A 22,520-nucleotide genomic window follows, 5' to 3' on the forward strand; every position below is an offset into this window, starting at 1 on the left:
ATTGTTGTAGCCTGGAGAAGACTTAGGTTGGATTTGATAAACTGTCCTCCAGGTATCTGAAAATTTATAAAGAGGATGGAGATTTAGATTATTCACTGTAGCTATAGGAGACAGGACTAGTAGCAGTGGCTTCAAACTGCAGCAGAGGAAATGTGGGTTGGGGATTAGGAACAACTTTCTGACTGCAAAGGTGGTTAAACATTGGAACTAGCTAGCTACAGAGGTCATCAGACCTCTATCCCTGGACATTTTGAAGAGAATGTTAGACACTTGCCTGGTATGGTTTAGTTTGCAATGATCCTGCTTTGAGCCTGTGGCTAGATAAGATGACCTTATGAGCTCCTTTCCAGCCTGTCTTTCTAGGCAGCTCATCTCTGGTCCTATCCGGACATTGGCTTAAGATGGCTGAAACAATATGTCGAAACAGCATATACCAAAAATACATCTGGTTCTATAAGAAATGGAGAAACTGTCCCTCTCAAATGAGTTACAGTTTACTTATGAATTAACCAAAGTACAGTGTTGCACTGTTCACATAAGGCTGTCAGGAAATGCTCTACTACTTTTTCTGCCTTTTGGAAGGAATGAGTGTGTAGGGCATGCTTGATGGTTCTTTTTGAAGTCGGCGCTAGGCTAGGGTAGTGTAGACATGCCGGAACAATCTCACTGGAGTCATAGAGGTGAAATGGCTTGCCAGTTGTGGGCTGCTGATGTGATTTCAAGAATGGTGGATATTGACTGTGAGTATACAGTTAATACCTACATAGTACACTGTGTGTAAATTTAACCCTGAACATCTGCTATCATCCTGCTGAGCTGAGTGCTTTGCAGAAGTTACAGACTAGGGGGGAGGTGGGTGTTTTTTTGTTGTTTTTTGTTTTTGAAATTAAGAAATTGATGAGCTCTCCTGCAAGAGGCTTTTCCAGAGATGATAAACTTGTCCTTTGAAACCAGTGGTCTGTGGAGCTAAATTGTCTAAGTTTTTAATGATCTGTTGTATGTTTATATATGGCACAGATGTTGGCTAATGGCTTTAATGGACTGGTTTGGTGCAGGACTAGTTCCACACTATAAAAACTTGTATCTTAAACCAACTTTTGAAAATTGGCAGAGCACATACAGTTCATCAAGACTTGTTCACTTGCTTGGTTTGAAAACTCATAGTGCATCTGTTCTGTGTAGTCTGCTTGGTAGGAGAGGAATGTCATAAGTTTTTTTGCCTGAGGTAATAAGTTATTTTGGCTGAGGAAAATATTACGTATGTTCTCCATTCTAAAATGAAATAATCTACATCAAACTTGAAATCAACCTAGGAAGGTTCCAGGGATTAGGGTTGTTCTGGGCATCTGTTATGTGATTTTATTTCCAAACTAGGAGGGTTCTTTAAGGATTTGTATCACAATTAGAGCACTTTAAATGTTCTCTGCAAATAGAGTAAAGAGCAGTTGTCATGCTTAAGGTAGGTTTTTGAGATGCCAGATTCTGCTTCATAAGAATGGAATTCAGTGTGTGGTTTCTTTGTCTTGTAGTTCAGGTATTGCTTGTAAACCCTGTGTAGTCGACTTGGATTACTGATGATCATTATACATGTATTTAATATATAAAATGTGTTCCCATTTCAAAATTGTCACAATGAAGTTACCTTTGCTCTTCAGTTGAAGAAAGACTTGAGTTGGCTTCTGACAAATGGAACCGGTCACTGAACTAAAACATAATGCAGCTCTCTAAAAGTAGTTGACTGAAAATTCTCGTGGGTGACAGTTGTATGTGAATGCTTTATTAAGATAAATTTAAGAATAAAATGGAAAGTGGGAGTTGAAACTGCTTGCCCAAAAGGTAACAAATCTTTAGTTGCACAAAATTGGTTTGGCTTCTAAAAGACTATTTTAGCAAGGTGAGGTTGTGGGGGTGGAGCAGGAGAAAGGGTTAGAAAGCAATGAGAAAACCGGGCAACAAGTTGAAAGCAGAGAGAAAAAGGCAGCACTGTCTAAAATTAAATGCAGGCAGTAGGAAAAACTAAACATATTTCACCCAAATATTTATAAGATTAGGGGTAGCAGAATTCTGTAAACATTTCAGAGAAAATGGAGTTCTAGTAATGGTAAGTCCATTACTAATTGCATCTGGTAAAATTATCAATGCAGAAAAATGTTTAATAATAACCTTTGTTGTGAGCATTGCTGAATGAATGATGTATTCAGCTGTACTGTTTCTTGCATCTTCCTTGCATACTGTTGGGAGCACTAAATGTACAGGGACCTATCTAAATTTATGGTCTTGTGGATTTTACAGAAACCATGAAAAACAGCGTTCTCCAGGAAATCTGGTATCTTGAAACCAACCATAGAAAAAAACGGGAAATGATGTAGACTGAGTGAAGGCACCCCCTCCACCAGCCAGTTGTGTGGGGTGGAGCTCCTGAGACCCCTCTGCTGACCAATGATGAGGGGCGGGGCTGCTGTGAAATGCCTGTGAAATTAGCCCTGTGCGCCACAAACAGGCTGTGAAAAATCATTTGTCTTGCTGCGACTTAAGTTCCTATATATGTATAAACATCTCAGATTGGCAAGTCTGAAAAATATCAACACCAGAAATGTAATGATAAAATCACTTCCTGGGAGGGAACCTCATGGATCACTAAATTCAGGGCTGTCCAACTTTCGAGTGGCTGGGGGCTGCACACTGCACCAGGATGAGCCATGAGCCTCCAGGTCATGTATGTGGATGCTCCTACCTGTGCTGCTGCATAGTGTGTCCATGTTGCCCAGGACTTGCTCTCTGCTCCCCATGCTGTGTGGCAGTGTCCTGCTTGCCTGTCTGCTTTTAGGGGGCAACAGCCAGAGGGAGGAGGAGCCCAGAGTCTCCCAGGTGGTGTTGCAGGCAGAACAATAAGAGGGGAGTGGTGACTGAGCAAGAACCTCAGTGAACCCCTAGGCCATCAGTTGGACACCCTGATCTAGGCCAGTCTGCCATGCATGAATGTAGGATGTGATGTTCCTGAACAGTCCCAGACAGGTAATTATTCTTGAAAAGCCTCCAAGAAAATATTGCAGAACTTTCCTGAATAGCTTGTTCCATTGTCCTATGGTTATACCAGGAGGTTTTGTTTTTGTATTGTTTTGTTTTATTTTCCCTTTCCCGAGACTTTTTTTGAAACCTAGATCTGCTTTCCAGTTTTAACTCATTGCTTGGTGTGTTGCTCTTTCTGGCAAGGAAGAACAGTTGTTCTTCTTTATGGCAGTCTTTCAGATATTTGCAAACTGCTGTCCTGTTTCCCTTAGTAGCTGCTCATTTTTAAATTTAAACTTATGTGGACAGGCTGGGAGAACTAGGTGCAGCTTGCATTCCAACCTCTGTCATCTTTGTCACTGTATGTTAATCAATTTCTGCAGATCCTTCCAAAAAATGCAGATTCCAGGATTATATACAGTACTTTGGCTGAGGCCTAAGGAGTGCTGTGTAAAGTGGTACTATCAACTTCTTGCATACAGTACTTCTATTAATTCAATCCAGAATTGTATTTCCTACTTGTTTACTGTATCGCACTGCTGACTCGTGTTTGGCTTGAACCACTATAGCCCCCAAACTTAAGTATTTTCCATTCTGTGTTTGTTTGGCTCTTGGGGTTCCCCTAACTCCTGGTGAAACACCTTGCATTTTGTCTCAGAATTTCATATTGGTGTCTACTGTCCATTTTCCAACTTTTTCAAATACTTTTCAATTGTAATCCTCTTCCTTTTAAAGTGTTGGTAGTCTCAGTTTTTTGTTTTTATCTGTAAAGTGGATCGGGACTTTCTTTTCCTGAATCTCTATCCCAAGTCATTAATGAATGGACCTGGTTATTTTAGTAGCATCTGATGAAGTGGACTGTAGTCTAAGAAAGTTCATGCCTCTCAGAGCAAGACCCTGCTCTATCATCTTCCCAACTTCAGACTAACATGGCTAACTACCTCTCTCCATTAATAAAAATGTTAACCAGTGGCTGGTTATGAGTCTTTGGTTCCATCATTTTTTAACCGTTGAAATCTATCAACATGGCTTTTACTGAAAGTAGGATTTGACTAAAGAATATAATGTTTGCTGGCAAAACTCTACTGCAGAAAACTGAAGTGGTTTGAATTTCCAGCCTTAAAATGAAATTTTAAAATTAGCATAATATGGCCTGTATAATTAAGTTTTAATGGCTTTAAACCCTGTTTTTTCTTTGATCATCAAGTAGGTATTGGTCATTATTAGAAATGTTTCTGGGAAGGTTCAGCAGGGATCTCCAGTTCAACATTTATATCATGTGGAAGGAAAACATGAACTACTGCCTGTAGATTGCATATGGCAACATTTAGGGTGACAGAAGAAAGATTGTCAGTAATTGGATTTTTCTAAATTGTGCATAGTCAAATAAGTGTATATAAACTGAATGCCATGAAGAATGAGGATAGTGGGGCTACATATTTGGAAACATCAGTCCTGACAAAGGACTTATTCATTGGAGATTATGAACTGAACAAAATTTTCTACTGTATGTTGCTGTGAACCTTTTGAGACTGGATTTATAGCATAGGGAATATTTAGTACAGGTAGGGAGCTGGTATTATCAGGCTACTATATCCGTGTGTGTGCATGCATGCACACACAAATCTCTAATCCAGGAAGATTCATAGGGGAATGAAGAAAACAGTACTTATAGTAACATAGTTCGGGAGGGTGGGAGGGAGCTCTGAGACTAGTTTAAATAATTGGAAAGATGGCTAAGGCAGTTTTATGAGACTATGCATAACTTGCATAAACAATCAGTTACATGGAAAGAGATACTTTTGTGTTGATTGCTAGCTTGGAGAGCCCTAACAAGGCTGTTTGAAAGCTGAGGGGTTTTTTTGCTGTTTAAGAGAAGGCAATATATGGACAGTAGAGTTCAGGAGCTACTGCTGTGGTTTAGCCACATACAAAGATGAAGCAACTGGGACACGCAGTTCTGTTCATATTGCAAAGTTTGATTTCTTGCATGGCATGGCTTAATATGCCTTTACCTACATATTAACCCCACAATGGAAGAGGATAAAAGCAGCTGAGGAGGAGTGGATCGGAGATACGTAGGTGTGGGACCCCTCATTGCCAGCAATGGCTTGAAGTTTATGTGCACGTTTTTAGTAGAGGTTCAGAGACTCATTGCATATTAATCAAGACCTGGAGAGGACGTGTTACTGATGGCCATAAAGTCGGTCAGAGTAGACTTAAATTGTTTTCTTAAGAGTGAATTTTGGATTTCTGAGTAACTGGAGGGCTGGGAATATTAACATACATTTATATGTAAACCTACACTTGAGACTTCATCTTCAGCAAAAAATGGATCTTGTGTTCAAGTATGAGTAGTGGATGGGGTGGCAGGGTCATAAACTGTTGCCTCTGAATTGCTTATTGTCTAAGCAATTCCCTGCTTTCTGCTTGATTTTTTGCTAAATGTATACTGTGATATTGCTGTTAACTTGCATGGAGAACTTGCACATCATTACTGACTACAAGCTATTTTTCAATGTGTGTTGGTTTTTTTTAATATTCTATCAGTGGAAAAAGGGCACTGGTAAACAAAGGCTTGTATCCCAACAGTGTGAAAGTCCTTGTTCTTGTTGTGCAACCACTGTCACGGTTCACTTTGCTCTCCCAAAAATTTTGCCCTCCTAATTAGTCCTTCAAAGTACCAAGAAGATGATAATCGGAGGGCACCAGGTTCAGGCTATGCAGAGGATGGGGCATCACGATCTATCCGAAGATTGCCTCTGTGGTGTGCAAATTGGTGTTTGGACAGACTTTGTTATGCACCTTGGGATGGGCTCTTTGTATATGTTGTTTTAGTTTCTTCATGGTCTTGACAGATCTTTGAGTTTACTGTGGCTACATTAAGCTAGAAGTCAACAAGAACACCCTATATGTCCCTGAACATGAAAGGAGGTTTTACTTCCTGACTGACCCTCATAGTAATTGATATGCAGTATAAGCTACGTTCTAGAGGTATTTGATAAGCAGTAACTTTTTGATAATGGACATTAGATAAGTATATACCTTTTTAATGTAGCATTGTAGATGGCCACTGATATGAGTGCCACCAGAAATAATGATGTGTTAATTCATTGAGGCAGTAGTCCCTCTTCTATCTCCGGTACGACCACATAACCCATCTTGGGCATCTGTGTGCTGTAGTCCTGAAACCACTGACAAATCAGAGAGGTAGGTGGATGAAAAGAGTTATGATGTAGTAGTAGGGTATAGTACTTGACATTGGAGGTCACTTTCACTCTTCTGTTTCTACTGAAGGGGCTGGAGATGGTGGGTTATGAGAAATCTATATAAATCATCATATAAACATCAGAAGGCAGAGCATGGTGGCACCTTTTTATAGTGTAGAGTAACTGGTTCAGAGAGGTCTGAGCTTTCATAGGCTGTAGCTAGTTTTGTGAGATACTATGAACCTAACATTTAGCTGACCCAGACAGCAAAATTGCCTTGAGGAAGGTTAGCTTGATTAATGGAACCTGAAGACCATTAAAAGGAGGCCACTATTAATGCCTGTGGAGTGAAGAAAAATAAGCTGGTGACCCACCTAAACCCTGAATAGCTATAAGTGGGGTTAGGGCACTTGTGCATGAGAGATCTGCTTTGCCTGATTCTTATTAGGATCAGAACCTAGGTCACCTGCATCCCATGTGAGTACCTTACTATGTCAGACCCGTCTGAGGTGAGCACTGGAGCTCCAGACTCTCTTGCTATGTAACCTCAGGGCCATGACTAGACTTTGCCCATAGAAGACTCCTCTTCCTCTGGGAAGCCTGGTCTCATCTGCCCCTCATCAGACCTTGCAGAGGGGAGTTGCTTCAGCCTTAAAATCTTCCTGGGTTTGCGAAAGAAAATGAGGATGGATCCCTGTCTTTGCAGAAAGGGTGTTCCTATTGCTGTTAGTACTTTGAAATCACCCTTATCACATGACAAGCAGCAAGGTATGAAGCAGAACAGATTTTTTTTTTACATAAAAACAAGAAACAATCTGGTAGCTTTTGATGGCAGATATGCAAAGACAAGGAAAAGATACTTCACCCTGCTCTTTAACTTGAAACAGCCTCTTGGTGAGTTATGTTAGTGTCTTATTGCTATTCTTGGAAGATCTCCAGCCTCTTGCTGGGGCTCTCCACCTTGCACTGAGGTTATGGATGCCTATCCTTGGTTGTCTTTCTTCTGAAGTGCTTTGCCCTTCTCCCAACCTATGAACAGATACAGTCTTTGTTGCAGGAAAAAATGTTTCCTTGTGGGACAAAGCATGAGCATTCAGCAATTTTTGTCACTTTCTACAGGGCAAAACCCCCAAAAGGTTTACACGATAAGAACCAGCAAGCATTACAATCAAACTACTGAAACAAGGCAGTCTGAATAAATCACAAAAGAAATAACAGCCTAGGAACAAGACAGTGACTGGGCCCAGTGCTGTTTCAAGTGCAAGGTACTGAGGCAGCAATTTGCAAGGACACAGGATGGCAACTAGATCTGGCTCATGAAGGTTCATATGCTCCCACTATGAGAATTTCCTGTAACTGGCCAGCAACATGTTCCTCTCTGGAAACACAGTGGATGTGGCAGCACATGCCTCCTGGGAATGTGACAAGGACTCCAAAGACATGTAGCTCTTGCAGGCCAGCAAAGCAATCCAGGCAGAGAGCCAGACTACGGACTTGCTGGCTATCTGCCCCACCTGTGCGGACTCTGAAATGAACCTGGGCTCAGACAATGAGGGCCTGGAATTTCCTGCCCTCCCCCTGTGTTCATCCCAGCCAGCCCAGTGCTCCAGAAGACCCAGCTGGTGACAGAACATATCACTTTTGGGGATGGTAGGTTGTAGACCACCATTATGTTTGGGTAAAGAGGAGTTGGGCAGTTGGAGGGGGTTGTGGGCAAGGAGCTGGGATAGTTCAGCACCTCAGTGATGCACTGGGCAGTTGAACCATAGGCCCCTTCTTCAGGCTCCCCACAGAATTGCAGATTGGGTCTACACTGGAACCACATGGTTGCACTAGGATTGCCCCATTGTACCCTTGGCCTGCCCTGCCCGGTATGCTAATAGGTACCACTTTAATGGTTTAAAGAAACCAGTGCTGACTTCTCTTTTTTGGAGGGCATCTGCATCAAGAACCATCATCACGTGGGTCCCATTTCACTTAGAGATTGATGCCATTTATACTAATTATCTACTTAATGCCTCATCCACCCCCCTAGAAAAAACAGATAGAGACAGGTAGAGCACAGCAATAGGGGCCCTTCCTGCTGCCCTGGTCATGTGCTCAGAGCTTGCTGTAAGGCACTAGTCCTGGCTTCATAAAAGTTAGGACAATGCACTACTACTGTAATGTGCCACGCACCCCTTTTGCTTTTGCTTTCAGTTTGTTGCCTGTGTTCCACCCTAATAAAGTAGCAGAGCTGGCCTTCACTCCTGTGCAAAAATAATTCATTATAGATTGCTTGTACTTTATTACAAGCAATGCACTACAAGCCAGCAGGCAAGGGAAGGAGAAAACAAGTACATTGTAAATCATCAGGTCTGCTTCTTCATCATCACATCAGTTCATGTTTCCCTCTAAGTGGTCCCAGCTTGGTTACATTGTCCTGGACTTATAAATGCTAGTGCTGGCCTTGAGAGTCAGTCGGAGCTACCTCTGGCCCCCCTTTCTAGCAAACTTGGTTTGTGCAGTCCAGGGTTGTTTCACAGTAGGAGAGGATGGGGCACAGGTGGGCTGGGGCCCCTGAGTCTGCAGAATGGGTGGAGAAATGGTAGCAGCATACCTTACACCCCTAAAAGGTTTCCAGGCCCCCACCCTACCATGATCCTTCAGCATATCACACAGAGCTTATACAGTTGTGAGCTCTTCCCAGCAGCAGTCTGATCAGCCCCTCAAGAAAGCAGTGGGCATGGGAGGGGGGTACTCTCATTGCGTTCTCAAGCTGTGCATCTTAAGCAGTGCAGTGACCCGGGTGCCTAGGAAGCAAAGGGAAGAGTGAACTTACCACATTGAGATTCATCAAGGCAAATGAGCCTGTCCACTGGCTGGATGGTCTTGCAAGTTGCAACTTTTGGGGGGTTGTTTATGTCATCAGGGTAACAGCAAAGAAAACAATGAACTGTTCATTTTCCTATACTTTCAGGCTCACCTGGTGGCGTGTGTAGGCTGAGGAGCTTTACAGGGCCATTGCTGAGTGTACAAAGAAGATGCTTGGGGAGTCTGTGAAGGCTGAGAGTAGTCTATGTATTGCCTTATTTCTGCTTTGAATCTGCAGAGATGGTGTGTCATCCCATAGCTCAGTCCACAAGTGGGACCATCTGGTGGCTGTGCAGAGAACATGCTGCTACCAAACTTCACTATCCCACAGGGCTCCCCAGTAGCAGCGGAGGGAATGGGCACTCCCTTCTCCCTCCACCCAAGCTGTAAGGCAGTTGGATCCTGTGGCTGCAGCAGCTGTCCAGTGCCTGAAGTCACCGTAAAGCTGCACGCATGTGATATGTAGGTTTATAGGATTTCTGTTGACCTCCCTCTTTCACATTTCTGTTGTTTTGTTTAATAAAAGTTCTGCCTGTTGCCGAAGCTGGCTGTGGCATTCACTGTATATATGAGATGGGAGCACTCAGGGGCATGAGAAGTGCCAAAATAACTCAGCTTCTCTAGTCAGTGCCTGCCTGTTCCAGCACCAACTCTCCTTCCCTTTGTCCAGCCTGGAGCTGGCTTTGGTAGAGCTATATACAACCAACCAAAGCTATTCCTCTTTCTCTGTCTATCCCCCTCCCCCCATCTGTGCCTGGAGGAGCCTACAGCCTTGCACGGGCCAAGCTTTCACTACTTCCCTTCTCTCCTCCCCTTCCACAGCCTTGGGAGCATAGCTCAGCAACTGGCGGGCAATCATACCTCTGTGGAGCCTGTGCGCAACTCACAGTCCAAGCTTGTCGCTTTCTCCCTTCACTTCCCACCTCCCCACAGCACCTTTCCACATTCCTGGGAGCACAGAGCAGCATCCAGCTAACATGTTAACCCTGCACACTCTGTAGCTATTGCTCCCCACCCTCCCCCATGTTCTCTGCATATGCTGGAGCTGACCATATGAGAGCATGAGTTTAGTTGTCAATATTTATGATGCAGCAGTACATGACATCATTTTATAAGTCACTGTTTCACCTCAGATTTTGGAAAATGGTCAGCCATTGCATCTTGCCAGCATAGTGCTGAGTCACTGGCCTCATTTTGAAAATTTGTAGGAGTTGGGGGTTTGCTCTGCTTTGACTGGCAGGGCCTCCTCCTTGGCCTCAGATGCTGTGCAGCATGTACGCGAAGACCACAAACTGGGGCACGTTGCTCTTGCTAGCACCCATGTGTGTCCTTATGCACCTCCAGCAAGCCTGGAGATGTCCGAAAACAGACTCCACAGTCATTCTGCAGCTGCTAAGCTGGTAGTTAAACAGTTGCTTCAGTAGGTCCCCAGCAAAAGCTTGCATCATCTAAGGTAAAGCAGGTAGGCAGGGTTTTCAATTAGTAAAGGGGGTACAGTCACTCCCTCCACCTTTGTTGGGCACACCAGGGGCAAACTCTCCAGTCCATCAGTTCAGGGAGGAGGGAGCTCCTAAATATTCTGGCATTGTGCAGCCTGCCTGATTAGCTGGCATTTTATGTATCTGAAATGGCTGTGGTGGTACATAACTTACTGAAGCATTGATAAATCCACAGCCATTGTACACAGGGGAAATAATGGTGATGTGTGTGCTGTTGACAGCTTCAGTGCAGTTGGAGAACCCTAAGCTGGCAAACCTGTTCATTGCCTCCTGTGAGTTGGCAAGATGTATAATGTACAAGGCTGTCACAATTTGGATTGCTAGACACGTCAGCACTGCCACTGCAGCCATTGATTTGCCAGTGGCAAAATGGTTTGCCACAGACTGAAGGCAGTTTGGGGTTGCCAGCTTTCATGTAGCTACAGCAGTCTGCTTCTCCGTAGATAAGGGCACCTGCATGTTTCTTGTCCACTACCGTATATGTGGGACAAGCTTGACATAAATCTTCACGAAGGTGCCCCTGGATGTATGGATCTGTACACACTGCTGCTCGTCATCCCAGGTAGCCATTACAATCTGCTCTCACCCCTTGTTACTAGTCTCCCTCATATAGAAGCACCCCAGTGGTTTGGAGCTGCTGCACATCAGCCTGACCACAGTGTGCCTACCTGCAGCTAGAACATCTTCAGGGCTACCGTGGATTAGGAGCCTGACATAGCCAAGTACCGCATGTTGTGTGGCAGCAAGCACGTTTGAGCTTCTATTGTAAGTGCTGCTGCCTTGACCTTACTGTGAATGAAAGAAGCCACGGGAGCAATCGGAGCCCATGGATATTGCCATTTTCACCTAATCTAGCTTACAAGTTCATAACACGGGACCAGCAAGGTCTGCAAGGCAGTGACTACATATGGACCTACAGTGGCTGATGGTAGCAGAAGCTGTGGGTTAGTCAGTGGTGGTGGCACAAATCCAGTAGAAATGCAGATGGGCAGTTGGGGGTATAAGCTTTGCAGTGAATCATGCAAATCCTTCTCTCAAAATTTTTACTCCGTGCAATTTGCACACCAGTGGATGCTTTGCTCAGTGTTGGCAGAGTTGGGGGAACCTACAGAAAATTGACCAGCGCAAGGCATTCTGGGATATACTTTCTCTGGCCATCTGGTGGCAGAAGAGGAGTGGTATATTCAGCTGTTCTTTAAATTTAGTTGGAAGGGTGATGTGTGGACATGCCAATATTCTGATTTCTTCATTCCAAGACAAGTCTCACAACTGGTCCTGCAATAAATGCATCTGTTTATAGCCCCCAGATTCTGGTATATGCCCCTCCCTATCTCTCTCTTTTCAAAATTGATGTACATGGTCATTAGGTTCTGTGTGAGATTCCCTTCCCCTTTGATACCTGACTGCCTAGGTACCTCCCTTGATATGCCTGCCAATGCCTCTTGCCATTGTCACTTAAGGGCATCACCTATTTATTAGGTTCCCCAAGTCATAGCTCTTTGTCATGCAAATAGCAGTTATTTAGAGGGGAACATCTTTGATGCCTGGTCTGGCTATGATTTGGTTGCCAATCTTTTCTTTAAGTCATGTCACAAAATTGCAAAGATGCCTATATATAGAATAACATGATCCATGCAAACAAAAAAAATGATAGCACCGAACACAACTTATTGATTGTTTTTAAAAGCTAACAAGAAGGTGGTTAAAGTTTGCGAGAATATCTATGCATGTATGAATAATGTTCCTCAAAACTGATTATATAAGTCAGTGTTTCTCAACCCATGGGTCACGATCCAAAAGTGCGTCGCAAGAATATATATATAAGGGTCGCAAACAAACTCAGAGTTTCAGCCTACAAGGAGCTGCTTGGAGTTCCCCATGCTCCCCACACACCCCACCCCCTGCCCTACACATGCTGGGGCCTAGGGGTAGGGGGCAGCAGGTCAGGAGTGGGGGGCACTAGGTCAGGACTGGCCATTGATGTTTACAAATGGGTCCTGGTACAAAAAAGGTTGAGAACCACTGATATAAGTAATCATGACACCTAACATTGGGTAGTTGTGGTTAAGAGTCTTGCAGTGTTGGGTATTATTTATTTATTTATTTATTTATTTTAATTGTTTGTATGTCTTTGACAATTCCAAAGGTCATTGTTTTAATTGGATGTTAATGTTTTAACCCTTAAAACCAGAGGGAAACAAGGCATACTGTCTCCTTGGGAGCTATGTGGTAAGGCAAGTTGAGGTGCTAGGTCACAGGGAGCCCTATAACTTCTTGTGTCCTGGCACTTCTGAAGAAGCTGTGGGGCAAGGGAGCTAACCATCTGGGTTTGTCTGGACTCAGCTGAGCTACTAGGCACAGGGGAGAGTTAAACTCCCCAGCAGGTAGAAGCCCCTCAGCTGTCTCTCATGGCAACCTCGCTAACCTCAGTTGAGTTGCAAGGTTCCTATTAATATAGCGAATCATTGAGAAGTAGGGCTGGAAGGAAACTCGAGAGGTCATCTAGTTCAACTCTTCCTTTCCTGAGCCAGGATCATTCCTATCCAGACCATATTATGCAATCCATAGTCTAACCTTGACTTAAAACTACTGTCAAGCCTAACACAACAGACATAACACCCCAATCTACCTCTCAGTTAAAACAGGGAAACCATAGCAGCCAATGTCCTGCTTCTATAAAATGTTGTTGACATATGCTTAAGAGATTCCAAGTAGGGGGCCTTGCCCCCTACTACAGAGGAAGGCAGAAAGCCCCATAGTACATACATCTCACCATAGGGTAAAATTCCTTTCTGCCCCCAAATCTGGTGATTGGTCTGACCCTGAGCAGAGAGACGAGATCTTCCAGCCAGGAACCTTTGAGTCTGGTTCCAGCAGAAGCACTGGTGCACCCAAGTCAAAATTCCTAGCCTGGGCTAACACCCAGTGCCTGTCATACTATTCTCACAGTGAATAAGTTTTTCCAGATATCCAACCAAAACTTACTTTGCTGCAACTTTAAGCCATTGGTCTGTGTCCTTCTCTCTGTAGCAAGAGAGAAAAGGTGTTTTCTCTTTTTATGGCAGCCCTTCAGGTATGGAGACTGCCATTACGTCCCTTCTTAAGTGCCTTTTCCACAAGCTGAACATGCCAGGTTCCTTCAGTCTCTCCTTGTATGACTTGCTTTCCAAGCCTCTTTATCATCTTTGCCCATCTCTGGATCCTCTGTAACTTCTACACATTCTTTTTAAAATGTGGGGTGTAGAAGTGCACATAATACTCCAGATGAATCCTAAACAGTGCTGAATAGAGAGGCACTGTCACTGTCCATGTCTTGCACCTAATGTTTCTGTTGAAACACCCCAAAACCACATTTGCCTTTTGTGCAGCTGCACCATACTGCAGATTTATATAGAGTCTATGATCTACCAAGCCTCCCAAATCCCTTTCCATATTGCTGACATCCAGCAATTGCCGCCCCCGCCCCCGGTGTAGCACCTTGCATTTGTCTGCCTTGAACTTCATCCTGTTAGCTCTAGCCCAGCTTTCCAATCTGTTGAGATCCTTCTGAATTGCACTTGTATCTTCCAGCATATTCACGATCCTTCCCAGTTTTGTGTTGTTTGCAAACTTGCTCAAGAAGCTTTCTATGCCAGCATCCAAATTTGTTAATAAATGCATTGAACAGCACTAGGCCCAGGACAGACCACAGTGGGACTCTACTTGAAACCTCCTGGCTTTCTGACATGGACTGGTTAATAATTACCCTTGCTTGCAGCTATTGAGCCAGTTATCTATCCATCGTATAGTAGTTTAGCTTACATGTCTCCAGTTTGTTTATGAGATGGTTACATGGGGCCTTGCTGAAGTCCAGTTCACTATATCCACAGCATTCTCTTTATCTACCCAAGTAGTTATTTAGCTATAGGAGGAAATCAGATTTGTTTGACGTGATCTTTTTTTCATAAATCCAGGCTGGCTGGGTTCTTCCTCCAAATGCTTGCAAATGGCCTTCCTTAGGGTATGCTCCAGTAACTTCCCAGATATTGAGGTGTAGTTCCCTGGGTCCTCCTTTTGGCCTTTTTTTAAGAGGGGTGGGTACTACATTGGCCGTTTTCCAGTCCTTTGGTATTTGGTCCATCTCCTGCAAGTACATGAAGATCAGTTAAATTAATTTAAGAAAGTCCTTTGACATTTATGAGCCAGGAGACTAGGTTAAATAATCAGGTACACTTCTGTTCTTATGTAATGAAGGAAAACCTTATGGACAGGTAAGTAATATTAAACTTTTAATGGTACAGATTTGGAATGCTGTATTTGAGTAGCAAAGCCAGAAAAACCCAAGAATGGGAAAAAATGCAGTGCTGAAGGTAAAAGGTAAGTATGGAGAAGCTATAATGGATATTCTCTATTGTCTATTATTGTTCATAAATCACTCAGTTTTATATATTCTTGTTCCCCAACAAATTTTATTTAAAATACCTCTGCCAAGTTGGAGTGTTATAAATGTTTTGACTAAGGAGGACTTGTTCTTTTCCCTTCAGGTTTTTGTTGGCAAGATCCCCAGAGACTTGTATGAGGATGAGTTGGTGCCACTCTTTGAGAAGGCTGGCCCAATTTGGGACCTGCGCCTTATGATGGATCCTCTTTCTGGTCAGAACAGAGGTTATGCTTTTATTACTTTTTGTAGTAAAGATGCAGCACAGGAAGCAGTTAAGCTGGTAAGTCATTTTGAGTGGGATAGAATTTTATTACAATTAGTAATAAAACTACTGAGTAACTTATTGATAATCTGATTTATCCTCAGATTCTTTGCTGCAGCACTTTTTAAAAATCTAAAAATCTCTCCTCATCTCTTCTCCATAGAAATGTTAGAGATAAGCATTGTCTTAAGGTAACCTGTGATTAATTAATTACAGACTGAGGTCATCTGTACTCTGTGCTGAAGTGTTTTCACAGTCTCACCTCCCTTTTGTAGAACCAAATGTGCACTTTCTTGTTTGTCTTTTGTTTTGGAGCAAGGTACTAAATCTGGTGACAATGCAGGGCTGGAATTTGATTGTCCTACTACAAATTTTTCCTTCCCAAGAGTATGTAATTCAAATATCTTACTGTGAGGGTGTAGTTTAAAAAAACCTCTTTGCTGGAAAACTAATGCCAGCAGCATTCTTGCCAGTAATTTCTGACCATTTTAGTGCTCCTATTGTAATACATAATCCAATGCACAATATATAAAGGCTAGCTCAATTTACATTTTTATTGAAAAGTCAAAACTGTTGCAAAGTTAAACCTGATATATATTAAGAGTGGCTTCTCCTTTTATTTCCTCAGTGTGACAACTATGAAATCCGTCCAGGAAAGCACCTTGGAGTATGCATCTCTGTGGCAAACAACAGGCTATTTGTTGGGTCAATTCCAAAGAACAAAACCAAGGAGAATATATTGGAAGAGTTCAGTAAAGTCACAGGTAAAGTGTGTTTATTTTTTCCACTTTTTCCTATGTTTGTAGTAATAACAGATGAGTCCCCAGTCTGGGCTTTTATAGCAAGTTGACAACCAATAGTAAATTTTCAGTTTAAGTGATGATGAGATGATTTTTAAATAAATTCCAGCTTTATTTCAGATGGGACCTTTTTGCTGTATGAACACTTCAAGTGAAGTGTAAAAAGGATTTATGTTCACTGTTTCTTGCTGCCACTCAATTTGACTGTTTCTGAAACTTTATATTAAAGTGTTGATGTCAGATGGATACAGAACAACAAAAAATAAAGACCTGTTCTTTAGAAAAGAAAGAAGAAAAAAGAAAAATAGATGAGACTTTTTTAGTCCAGCTTAAAACTTTTAATGGGCCTAGCTTTAAAGCTTCCATTATTGAATAATTTGAGTAGTTTACCTTGGATCTAGTAGCAGTGTGATAATCTGGGTTGCTTCTAAAAGTATCATCTGCTGGAGAATGTCCTACAAGTAGCACTTAAAAGTTAGTTCAGGGATGGGAGAGAACAATCAAACTATCTGCCCAGAAAGCATAAAATAAATGAAACTGCAGGGGAAGTGGGATAGAGGCAGTGCAGGTTCCTATCTCTTAGTATCCTGTACCCTGGAGGAAAGGGTTCCTTGAACCGGAAAGCAGGACTTTGAATCTTGCCGCTACTTACAAGCTGTTGATTTCCAAACATTTTGCCACCACTAGCCCAAATGTTGTACTTTCATTCAGTTCTGAATGCTGTTATGTTTTACTGCTAATCCATAATGGTGATTTAAGACGGAATAATTTACATGATATGCAGACTTCATGATTGTGTGCGTTTTACTGGTATGGGTTTGAGGCCAGTTTAAGGTTTTGTTAGAAGGCAAGACTTTGTGAAATGGGCAAGAAATGTAGGAGACTTCTTTCAAAGTTTGGGAGGGGTCATGTGTGTCCTGCTGTAGCCGTAGGCCCCTGGCAGACCTTGATATGTTTCCACAATTGCATCAGAGGAATTTAATGCCTTATCTAAAAAATCATGCATCCTGCCATGCACATCAGACATAACAGGGGTAAAACAATTTTGGGGATCAGACATAAAATAACTCTGATCCCAGTCTTGTGACTGCTGAGGGGGCAGGTTCACTCAGGCTTAGGCCACATACCTGCTTTAAGTTCCCAGGGCACTGCGAGCGTGACACGGGGGAGCCCAGCTTCATACCTGCTTTTTAAATGTCCAGAGCTCCATGTGTCTGTCACTGCATAGAACTTTTCCAGTGTCAGGCTCATGGTACCCTGGCCATTTGTAAAACAGTGGATGTGCAGCCCAAACTTGCACACTGCCCTTTGATTTTGCTGGTTCCCAGCAGACTTGCATGTTCAAAAGTGTGCAGTGCTGGGCTGCATGTGATGTTCCTGGATACCTGTGTATGTTACATGTTCAAAATAATGTGATACAAACCAGCCACACGCATGCTCCACATTAAATGTAGGTCATCTGTGTGGCTGGTTTGGCATTTTATAACATCTTGGTTATTTTGCACATGTGGCATATATGCAATTCCTGGATGCCTACATGCAGCCCAGCATTGCACATCCTCTGAACATGCCAGCTTGTGAGGAGCCAGCATCATGCAGTTTGTGTGATAAATTAGGGGATAATAGAACTGTCTGTTGCAGCACTGAACATCCACAGGTACTTGGCAAACATTAGTCTTTTCAGGGAAGTAAGGAATCTGTTATTCCTATTTCTTGGTTTCCTGTTTAAGTAGTTCAGAGGTCTGGTGTGTGGTCTCCACATTGAAATTCGTTAATGCATTGCTACCACAAATGCCCAATTTCAGACTATTGTTTTTTGTGGTTGAACTGAGCGCATGATTTGCGTGCATAAGTTAGAACTTTGCCTTTCAAATCACCTGTGGAGTCTACAGAGTATTGATGGAAGTACATTAAACATGCCCTGTTATTTTTAAAGAGAACTTTTTTCACTGCTAGTTTCACACTGAAGGTATGTGCATTTTCAGAGGGTTTGGTGGATGTAATTCTGTATCATCAGCCGGATGATAAAAAGAAAAATCGGGGATTCTGCTTCCTGGAATACGAAGATCACAAGTCAGCCGCACAAGCTCGACGTCGGCTGATGAGTGGGAAAGTAAAAGTCTGGGGAAATGTTGTGACAGTGGAATGGGCTGACCCAGTAGAGGAACCTGATCCAGAAGTCATGGCAAAGGTAATATAAATAGGGATTATACTAAAAGTTGCCGTGGATTTAGGGAGAACTTTACAACTTGTTGGCAGTAGAATTAGTGGTACTTTTTTGTCCCTTTTTTAGTTTGCTAGAGGGGGCTGTGAAAAATAGAAAGCATTTCTTTGTCCCCTGGTTGTGTGCCCTCTCACCTAGCACTCCAGCTCCCTATGGCTTAAGAATTGGAAAACTGGCTCTGGAACTTGTTTACTTGTTTATCTAGCATAGCAGAACAGGCTGTATAAGACTATCCTATTGGATTGAACCACAAGTCCATCTCATGATGTTTTGTTTCTTCCAGGGTCCAGTACCCTAATGAAAATTATATTCATGCATAACTCACTTCCTAGGAATATAACGTACGGGAATTCTGTATTCTTGTTTCATTGACTAAGAACCAATGCTAGAGTGTTTTGGGTGGAAGGCTAGATTTTCTGAATATAGTTTTCTCTGGGTACAGTGAGACATCCATTTTCTCTGAGAATTGCACCTTGTTACTCCCTTCTAGACAGTAACGGAGAACAAGCATAAAAGCAGTCTCTCCCAATTTTATCCGTTGGGAATTCCCATTTAGGAATGGCAAGTTTCTGTTTTCTTTTCACCAACTTATTGCAAAAATAAATAAAGAACACCAGTGCAAAACCAGAAAATCTGTTCCTGGAATATGGATCATGGGAGTTCCTAGTAAAAGGAACTTGACATTGTTAATGCCATTGGTTGGCTCTCTGGGAGCAACAAAAGAAAATGGGGAGACTGTCATGCAAATGTTCACACAACTATATTCTTTGAAGATAAACACTCGAGTTTAAGACTCTACCAGAAATTTTTTGTGGGAAATGGTGTTTTGTTTAATAGAAGTTGGTTGCTACTTGTTCACTTAATACCTACTTTTTAAAAACTGTTAACTTTTCAACTTTGACACTTATTTTTCCTTAGGTGAAAGTCTTATTTGTAAGGAACTTGGCCACTACAGTGACAGAAGAAATCCTGGAGAAATCCTTTTCAGAATTTGGAAAGCTGGAAAGAGTGAAGAAATTGAAGGATTATGCTTTTGTCCACTTTGAGGATAGAGGTGCAGCAGTAAAGGTAGGCTTTGTTTTATTACCTTTTGGCAAACTAAACAGTCGGTGGACTAAATATTAACTGTAACATTTCATACCAAATGTGTAGGAAGAACTTGCTATAAAACTTTTGTCTCAGCTTCTTAAAGTAGCTTTGCTGCAATCACACAATTGTAATTGTAGGACTTGTGTAACAGTCCTGCTATCACAGGAAAACTCCAATGAATTGTCCGGAGGTCATCAGCTATAGGCTTTTAGTCTTGCTTTTACCGATTCAGTATTATTGGACTGTTCATAGGTGTTTATTACAACTTCCTGATTTTTACTGTTAGTCACACCCAAGATCCATTTTTAAGTTAGTTTTGTTGGCTGGGCTGAGTGTCTCTCTCACTTTTTCTCTCTCTCTTTGAACATGCCCCACCTGCTTGGCCCCTCCCCACAGTGACAGTGTAGGCCATGATTTCCATAGGTAGCCTTATGATACAGGGTTTCTTGGTGGGGAGGGAGTGGGGTTGGAAAGATGCTGGGACAGTTACCATGCTGGAGTGTTGAAGCTTATCAGAGGGCTGATACGCTGCTTTTTTGTGAGTGGCTGTTGGGAGATGTTCTTGGGTAGTGGTTGGAGGACAGTTGGCAGGATTGTCGGGTATGGAGTTGGTGGCCCATACTGGTATGTGGTCAGTCTGCTGGGATGGGATAGGTTGGTTGATATCAGTGTCTTTGAAGCTCTTGCTTGCAGATGGGTGGTTAGCCTCCAGATTGGCCCTCCTAAACAGAAGAGAGGGATTCTGTTCTACCTGTGTCAGTCTGTGACTACTTCTCTTAGATTCTAGTCGCTCTCACTTTCCAAGACCCAACTGGTGCCTCAGGCCTTATACTGTACCTTCAGCACTTTGGTCTTGACCACGGGTGCCAAATTGGAGGCAGTGCGCTAGTTGCAGTGGCTTGCTTAGAGTGAGTACTAAGTGTCCTTGTTGCTCCACATAGCAAGGAAGTGATTATCTCTGTCTGCCTCCAGAGGGTAAATTGCTTTGTAGGCATGGCAAAAAAGGATGGCACGGACACTGTGGGTTCATCCCCATAGGTGGGAATATGCGGTTTGTGGCATTGCAGGCCCCTCTGGCATCACAAACTATGTGTGCTGCACATGCAAGCCTTCACCTTGCTGGTAGTTTGCAGAGCAGGAGGATTTTTGACATCAGGAGATCAAAAAAGAAATCCCTATGCCAGAAAAAGTGGAGCAGCACATGTGGCAGCAACATGAGCTGCTCGAAACTGAATCCTGACTGGCCAGGCTCCACAGACCCAGAATGCTGTTGCTGGAGCCCCAGGAGGCCCCTAGGACCTCGGGTAAGGCTGCTGGGGCCAGCCCAGATGCTGGCCCCAGCTTCTCCTAAACCACTTTAGGAGGTGCAAGGTGTGGGGCAACTTGCTGCACACCGAGTGTGCATGCAGAAGCATTCCCTGGGGATAACTAGCAGTGGCACAAATGTGCTGCTGCTAGTTGTCCCTGTGGAATGTACATTCCAGCTCATAGGGATGTGACCTGTGGGCACAGACCCCTGGTAACAAGCTGCAGTCAATCCTTGATACTTGTATTACAGTGGAGTATAGTCCTCAAGGTAGGTATCTGCCAGAATATGGGCTTGGTGTTCTTTTGTGTCTGGCAGTAAATAGCAAATGTATCACACAGGTTCTGTGATCCTACAAACATTGGAGTTTAGTTGGAGTCACAGGTAGAGCCTTGAGGCATGGGGAGGATGGGGTAGACAGCAGAGCACTGGGATGTGGGAGGACTCACCGACCCTCTGTTGCCTTTTGCTATAGGGCACAAATGTGACACAGCCTTTCACAGTTATTCCTGTTTTTTCTGTGGTCATTTGCGAAGCAGAATGGCTGTTTGAAGCACATCATTGGTCTAGTACTTCTGCACACTTGGAGAGATTTAAAGTCATTGAAGTGCTTCAAATACTGTATCTGTCAATGCCCTGGGTACAACTTCCCTTATGTTTTTAACTTAGGATCCTAATTTGACCCCCTTATATGTGTACCATTTTTAGTGACTCATGAACTTGTATTACTTCCCCCTGAACTCCTACTTGTTCTTGTTGAAATGTATTTGATAGTTTCTTCTTTCAGTGTGTAGACATAGACCTTATTGAAATTCACCATCAAAACCCAAGCTAAACATTAGAGGTGCATCAAGGCATCGGTCCAAGATCAGATTGGCACTGTTCTATAAAGAAAATGGACTGCATTGGAAATAGGTGTGATGTGGCTGATAATTTGGCCAACAAATGCCCGTGCAGGTGCACAGCCACGGTGCAGCACGTAGGTGGCAAGGAGCAAGCTCTCCAGCTGTGTGCAGCTGTTAAGTCTGTTGTGGTGGAAAGGGGGGGGGGGAGAGGGAACGGGTGTTGTGGGGGCAGATCGAGGCTTCCACAGTGAGGGAGGGAGTGGGGTAGGGGCTGGAGTAGGATGCGGGACGGAGGTGTGGCTTGTCCGGAGGGCACAGGGAGGAAGGGGGTGCATCCCCGGATCTGTGTGGCTGGGGTGGGGTGGGCTGCAACTGCAGGCTGAGACTGAGCTAGGCTCTTCCTGGCATGTGTGGAGGGAGGGGTTGGGCCAGGGCTCTGCTTGGGGTAGGCAGCGACGACACTGGGAGGGGGGCTGTGGCGAATTTTGGGATGACTGCAGCCTTCCCCCGTAGCCCACCACTGCCCTGGTCTTAGCTCACAGCTGCAGCCCATCCTGCGCTGCGCAGATCTGGGGGCATGCACTCCTTGTCCTCCCGGGCTATGCACATTGGGAGGAGCTTCCCCCCTCCCCCCCGGTGCTCCCTGGATGAGCTGTGGCTCTATCCCATGCCCTGCCCCACCCTGGCTGAGCAGTGCCTACTCCAGCCCCACTCCTCCCTCACTGCAGGGGCCTTGAGCTGCCCCCACACCCCTTCCTTCCCTCCCCTCTTCCCTTCCACCACAACAGACTTACCAGCTGCATGCAGCTCTTCAAGTTGCTGGACTATGCATCAGAAATTGGGTCAGTGTCTGGCGATATGCCTCTTTAAAAATCAGCTATCAGTATCGGCCTCCGAAATCTCTATTGGTGCACTCCTAGTAAATACAGAATACTTGCTCCTGGATATTTTTGTATTTTGTTTCATTTTGCCTTCTTTCCACTTGGCTTTGGAGAAGTATTTCT

General features: G+C 43.6%; 1 protein-coding gene and 1 long non-coding RNA gene across 2 annotated transcripts in view; both read left to right on the forward strand.

Moving 5' to 3' along the window:
- Window positions 1-22,520, forward strand: part of HNRNPR (heterogeneous nuclear ribonucleoprotein R) — a 40,620-nt gene that overhangs the window by 10,615 nt on the left and 7,485 nt on the right. Inside the window, exons 5-8 of the mRNA XM_019512190.1 lie at window positions 15,094-15,270; window positions 15,881-16,016; window positions 18,038-18,243; window positions 19,195-19,344. Coding sequence (XP_019367735.1) covers window positions 15,094-15,270; window positions 15,881-16,016; window positions 18,038-18,243; window positions 19,195-19,344 — 669 coding nt within the window. The remainder of the gene's footprint in view (window positions 1-15,093; window positions 15,271-15,880; window positions 16,017-18,037; window positions 18,244-19,194; window positions 19,345-22,520) is intronic.
- Window positions 7,311-9,610, forward strand: LOC109294008. Its single transcript, XR_002096448.1, has 2 exons — window positions 7,311-7,868; window positions 9,178-9,610. It is a non-coding gene; the product is annotated as an uncharacterized LOC109294008 (long non-coding RNA).

This window comes from Gavialis gangeticus, unplaced genomic scaffold, assembly GCF_001723915.1.
Source record: "Gavialis gangeticus isolate Ggan-Ray unplaced genomic scaffold, GavGan_comp1, whole genome shotgun sequence".
NCBI classification, from domain to species: Eukaryota; Metazoa; Chordata; order Crocodylia; family Gavialidae; genus Gavialis; species Gavialis gangeticus.